General features: G+C 39.5%; 1 protein-coding gene across 1 annotated transcript in view; it reads right to left on the bottom strand.

Annotated features, from left to right (window-relative positions):
* KCNU1 (potassium calcium-activated channel subfamily U member 1) overlaps positions 1 to 6717 on the bottom strand; it is a 245574-nt gene that overhangs the window by 169261 nt on the left and 69596 nt on the right. Inside the window, 2 exon segments of the mRNA XM_007935054.1 lie at positions 2789 to 2900; positions 6089 to 6179. Coding sequence (XP_007933245.1) covers positions 2789 to 2900; positions 6089 to 6179 — 203 coding nt within the window.

Raw genomic sequence — 6717 nt, 5'->3', positions numbered from 1 at the left:
CCCTTTTTTTTTTTTTCTCCAAATGATTTTGAGTTTTGTTCCACATTGTTCCTTTCTTGTCTTTTTAATGACCTATTTCTCTCCTCATGGATGATGTACTTGATGTCATCCCACAATTCCTCTGTTTTTTCAGTCACTGGTGTTCAATGCATCAGATCTATTCTTTAGATGGTCTCTAAATTCAGGAGAGATATTATCAAGGTTATATTTTGGCTCTTGTGGACTTGTTTGAATTGTCTTCAACTTCAAGTTGAACTTGCATATGAGCAGTTTATGGTCTGTTCCACAATCAGCTCCTGACCTTGCTTTGGCTGAAGATGTTGAACTCCATTGCCTCTTTTGACAGATGTAGTCAATCTGATTCCTGTGTATTCCATCTGGTAAAGTCCGTGTGTATAGCCATCACTGATGTTGTGGAAAAATATATTTGAAATGAGTAAGTCATTGGTCTTGCAAAATTCTATCATGTGATCTTCAGTGTTATTTCTGTCATGAAGGCCATACTTTCCAACTACTGGTAACTTTTCTTTGTTTCCAACTTTCACATTCAGTCACCAGTGACAGTCAACACATCTTGACTGCATGTTCGGTCAATTTCACACTGCAGAATATGGTAGAAATCTTTAATCTCCTCATTTTTGGCTTTGGTGGTTGGTGCATATATTTGAATAATAGTAGTATTAACTGGTCTTTCCTTGTAGGTGTATGGATATTTTCCTATCACTGAAAGAATTGTTTTTCAGGACAGATCTCCAAACAGCCTTTGTGATGATTAAAGCCACACCATTCCTCTTCAATTTGTCATTCCCAGTATAGTAGTTCATATGGTTGTCTGATTCACAATGCCCAAAACCAGTCCATTTCAGCTCACTAATGCCTAGGATATTGATCTTTATGCATTCCATTTCATTTTTTGACAACTTCTAATTTCCCTAGATTCATGCTTTGTACATTCCATGTTCCAATTATTAGTGGATGTTTGCATCTGTTTCTGCTTGTTTTGACTCATGCTACATCAGTCAATGGAGGTTCTGAAATCTTTCAAAAAAAACCAAAAACCAAATTCACTGACATCGAGTTGGATCTGACTCATAGTGACCCCTCCTTGGGTTTCCGAGGTGATATCACTATGGTAGTAGATTTTCCAATCTTCCTTCCGAGGACTCCATCCATATTGTTAAGGTTGTCTCTACTCTCAGGAGTCAGCTTTTCCCCAGTCAAATTTTGAATTCCTTTCAACCTGATGAGCTCATCTTTCAGCACTGTGTTGGACCATGTTTCAGGGCTATTTGTAAAGTTTTCCAGTGATGTATCAGACAGTGTTTCACTGCTATTCATAAAGTTTTCACTTGCCAATTATTTGAGAAGTGGATGGCATCTTCTTTCTTCTGAGTCTGTCTTAGTCTGGAAGCTCTGCTGAAAACTGTCCACCATGGGTAACCTCACTGGCATTTTGCAACACCAGTGGCATAGCCTCTAGACTCTCAGTAATACATAAGCCACCACAGGATGACAAACTGACAGACAAGTTCATCTCTATTAGTTGGTCCTTAACCCCTCTGCATCCACATACCTTGGGCCCCAACCTTAAAATAGAGCTGCCCCTAAACCAAAGCAGCCCCAAGCCTCACACCTGCCTACCTCTGGCCCTGGACTTAAAATAGAGCTGTCCCCAAGTGAAAAGCAGCACCTGAGCCCCGCCTCTTTTTGATGATGAATACAAAATCATTTGTCTTCAATTTGTCATTCCCAGAATAGTAGACCATATGATTGTCCCATTCAAAATGGCCAATACCAGTCCATTACAGTTTGGTAATGCCTAAGATGTTGATTTTCATGAATTCTGTTTCATTCTTGATGACTTCTAATTTTCCTAGATTAATATTTTGCACATTCCATGTTCCGAGTATTAATAAAAGTTTGCAGCCATTTCTTCTCATTTTGAGTCATGCCACATCAACAAATGATGTTCCTCAAAGCTTTACTCTATCCACATCATTAGGGTTGACTACTTTGAGGAGGTAGTTCTCCCTAGTTGCATTTTCAGTGCCTTCCAACCTGAGGGCTCATCTTCCAGCACTATATCAAACAATGTTCTGCTGCTGTTCACAAGGTTTTAAGTGACATAATTTTTCAGAAATAGATCACTAAGTCCTCCTTCCTATTCTATCATCTCAGTCTGGAAGCTGCACTGTCCAACATGGGTGAACCTGCTGGTATTTGAAATACTGGTGGCATATCTTATATCATCACAGCAATACACAAACTAGCATAGTATGACACACAAACTAGCATAGTATGACAAATTGACAGATGAGTGGTAGAAATAATAAATAATAATATAAAAGTACATAAAACAAATAAAAGCTCATAATGCCCATGCAATGCCAACACATCTATTATAAAGACAAGTATCATATCTCTATCATATTATAGTATATATGTATATGATGATGTATAGGTTTTAAAGACCAAAGGAGACTTTTCATCTCCTCCCATTTGTATAAGTATTCCAGCAGAAAGGTAGAACTAGGGTGGGATGTTTGGGCTCTTTTCTCTCTGGTGGTAGATACCACCATTCCATAAACTACTGAAAACCTACTGGGCATCAAATACATTGCTAGGTGCTGAGGGTTAAAAAATGATTTCTGCAAATGTAAAACCATATAAACACAGTGAGGAATTATTTGAGTCGCAGGAAGGCATTAAAGAAAAATGAAGAACATTTACAAATGTGAAATATTGAGATTTTTTGTTTAATTGTTACTGATTACCACAATGCACTTACCCAGCCAATTACTCTTCAAATAATAAGAAATAAAAGTTGGTGGTATGGTAAAGATGTCTACAATTGAATTCATCTCTAACCAGAACTTGATCTTGTCATCAGCTGCCACAAACTATGAAATAGAAACAGAAGACCTGAAATTCTGTTACCCTAATGAATTTTAAAATGAACACAAAAGATGACATTATTCAACTGTATTTCATTCATCAACTGAAGTTAACTCTAATTGCAACAGGTACACAAACATGCACATACACACTAATACATATATGTAGATATAGGAAGATAGAGACACTGAGATTGTACCTATGATTTAAGTCAATAAATTGACATGTACTGATATCACTTACCTAACGTATGTAACTTGTAGTTATAAGAGTAAATTCTTTTACTTTCCTCCTGCTGCTAGAGCTTTAAAGTATATAGAAATAAATAATACACCTAAATCTACTGCCATTGAGTCAATTCTGACTCATAGTGACCCATATAGATAATAAATTTTGATAGATAAATATAGATATGTATAGATAGTCATTGCGAGCAATGAAGGGCACAATTTAGGATGGTCTTCAATGGAAAAGGTTTAGTTGTCTTAGAAGTTTGGTCAATCAGGTCTTGTGTTTGAGCTTCCCAATTTAGATTAAGAAAATCAGTTTTTAGAGAAGGGAGAGTCTCCTCTAAAAAGATTTTGACAATCAGTGTGGTCAGTGTAAGTTTCAAAGGAAGGCCATGGGAATATACATGTATATTCTGAAACTTGCATATGTCTTTAATATATAATGAATACCAAAAAGAAACAAAACCAAAAACCTCAAAGCCATTGAGTCTATTCTGATTCACGGTGACCCTTATAGAGCTTTGAAAACTGTAAATCTTTATGGAAGGAGACTGTCTCATCTTTCTTCCACAGAGTGGCTGGTGGGTTCAAACCACCAATCTTTTGGTATAATCACTATACCACCAGAACTCTTTATATAATCAATATCTATTTTAATTTAGTCTCTCATAAATATTTTGGATAAATACACTGAAATCTAGATCTAGGATCATATTTAATAATTGCTTGTAGGATGAAGAGTGTTTAACAAAAGCAATAAATGAAAAAAAAAAAAGCATTTTTTTTCCCATAGTTTCATGGTACATAGGTTATCGGTGAAGCCAATGACATCTTCACATGCTTGTTAGTACAGCTCTTCTAGATTGTGATCACTTTAGCTTTCTTGGTTGTAGGTGGGAAACTGGTAGTTAAGTTGTGTGTCAATTTGCCTTGGCCTGGCTTTGAGTGGCTGGGCAGCTGGATGCAGTTATTCTCCATGATGAGGCTGATAATCAACTCCATGGTAGAATCTACTGGATTGGTTGAATAGCTAGCTGTGTTACAGATGTGCTCTTTTTCTAGTATATAAGAACACAGCATTGAGAAAGGTCTTGCGTTTTGGCATACTTGGATCCCACATATAGCCAAGTTGTCATTCAGCAGCAGCCATGTCACCTACCAGTCTTGGGACTGTTAATGGATTTGATTAATGGCCTGCCTTGTTGCTTGGTAATTTTAGGAGTGTGTCATTTTACTTGTTGACTTTGTGTCAGCCTCAGCAGTTGGCAGCTACCTGAGTAAAGAGATGCATCCAGATCCAGTGAGCCAAGGTTGAGGGGCTTACACCCAGCCCCTAGACCTGGCACTTTGAACTTGGACTTCTAGCCTCCCAAACTGCAAGAGAATAAATCCCTATCTGTTCAAGCCATCTCCTTTATGGTATCTTCTGTTAGAGTGGATTAGAGAACCAAAACAGAATTTGGTATGGAGAGAGTGGGGTGCTGCTCTGACAGATACCCAAAATACAGAAGCAAGAGTGGAGTATGTCTTTGACCAAAGACACTGGCAAAGAGATGGCAGCAGCAGAGCCAAGAGACCAGCGTTAGACAGGAATAGGCTTACCAGTTTACGAAGGAGAAAGCTGGATGACATTGGGTAGGCAGCACCCTGGCAGAATGGGTTGCCTTCAGGCATTTAATTGGTAGAAGAGATCAGCATGAGATGGAGTAGCAGGTTGGCCTACCCATAGATCAAGAAAACTAAGTGCCTTTTAGCAGAAAGATTCCTAGTATAGTAGTAGGTTGCCTTTGGGCATTGATTGGCAGAAGCTGAGAGACCAAGGAAATGGGAAGCAGAGCTGTTTCAGCCTCAAGAGTAGGACCATGGCCTCTGGAGGTGGGACCACCACAGCCTCATAGGTTTCAAAGAGTCAGACCTTTACCAATTTGGCTCTGGAGTGTGGGGCTGCTGTTCATGAGGGCCAGAGGGATGGGGAAATAGCCACTGCCCAAAAGTGAGGGGACAGGGCTGCCGTGCCCAAGAGGCAGAAGAACAGGGCCTTCTAGCCAAGGGAATGAGGTTGTGACTCAGATGAACTAGGGCACTGGAGCCATCCACTGAAGGAGATGTGTACAACTGCCTAGTTGACAGGGGGTGGAATTGTGGTAGTTAAGGTTATGTGGCTGGGCCTAGTTTTGATTGGTTGGGCAGCTAGATGTAGTTATTCCCCATGATGAGACTGATAATCAGCTCCATGGTGGAATCTATTGGAGTAGCTGAGTAACTGCCTTAGGCATGTGTCTGCTTCCAGTATATAAGGAGACAGCTTTGAGAGAGGCTTCGAGCTTTTGGCACAGTTGGATCCTGCATGTAGCCAAGTTATCATTCAGCCGATCTTGGAACTGTTAATGGACTTGAATTAGTGTCCTGCCATTTTGCTTGATAATTTTAGGACTATGCATTTTCCTTGCTGACCTTGGATTTGTCAGCCTCAGCAGGCAGCAGCTGCCTAAGTGAAGAGACAGCTCCAGGTCCAGTGGGCTGGGAGTAAGAGGTAGAGCTAAAGACCCAGGTCGAGGGGTTTTCACCCAGCGCCTAGAGATGGCTCTTTGAACTTGGACTTCTAGCCTCCTAACCTGTAAGAAAATAAATCCCCGTCTGTTCAAGCCATCCCCTTTGTGGTATCTTCTGTTAGAGAGGCATTGGAGAATGAAAATAGAAACCAATAACATGTTCATTGTGACAAGATGATGGTATTTAACGAAAGAACATTTTTGTTTGTGTTTGTATTTTTAGTCTGGTTTACAATTGGAAGTGCAGGAGAGTCTGTATGTCTTGTTATGTATTAAGCAATTTGGGGCCCAGACCCTTTATCATCAGAGCCTGAAAATATAGGCAGGTTGTATAACTAAGGTACCCACAGGTCTCTTTTTATTGCACCTGTAATGTTTGTGTCTTTACTTCCACTTTCAATAGGTACTTACTCTCAATCCAAAATAGAAACTAAAGAAAGCATTGAAAATCAAATCAACAGGAATGGTTTTGTCTTCATATGAAGAACAGCTTCCAACAGGGCTGGAAAAGAAACAAAGACAGTTTGTAAAGATGAATATTTTAAGCTGTATCTATATAGGACCAAATTAAAGGAAACGTAGGCAATTTTCTATTTATTAAACATAAATGGTCAATGGACACTTAAGTTCAGATCACAAAGAAATTGCTTTTCTTTTGGGAATGGAGGTATATACAAATAAAACCACTGGACTGTTTATTGAGCTGAAAATAACAGGAAAATTACCCATTCTTCCTTTAACAGATTCTACTGGTTCTATTTCCATGTTATCACTGGGGATTCAGAGCAATAGAGACTAAGTGGCTGTCATTGGTTTACCAGACTATCTATCCCACCAGGACATTTTGGCTTCACTACCTTTCTGAAGTGAAGAACAATAAGCCAAAGGGATTAGGTGAGGAGGGGAAACTCAGGGACGCCCAAAGAAGCAGGCCAGAAGAGCAGGAGGAAGAGGATTAAAAGACAGGAAGCCAGACAGAGGAACAGTCAGCCACAATGACCCAGGTGGGGGGGATACGAGAGGTCTCCAACAGCAGGACA

This window comes from Orycteropus afer, unplaced genomic scaffold (genome assembly GCF_000298275.1).
Source record: "Orycteropus afer afer isolate SDZICR_OR568_19922 unplaced genomic scaffold, OryAfe1.0 scaffold00024, whole genome shotgun sequence".
In the NCBI taxonomy this organism is placed as follows: domain Eukaryota; kingdom Metazoa; phylum Chordata; class Mammalia; order Tubulidentata; family Orycteropodidae; genus Orycteropus; species Orycteropus afer.
The sequence above is the reverse complement of the archived record's forward strand: the minus strand, read 5'-3'. Positions and strand labels throughout refer to the sequence as shown.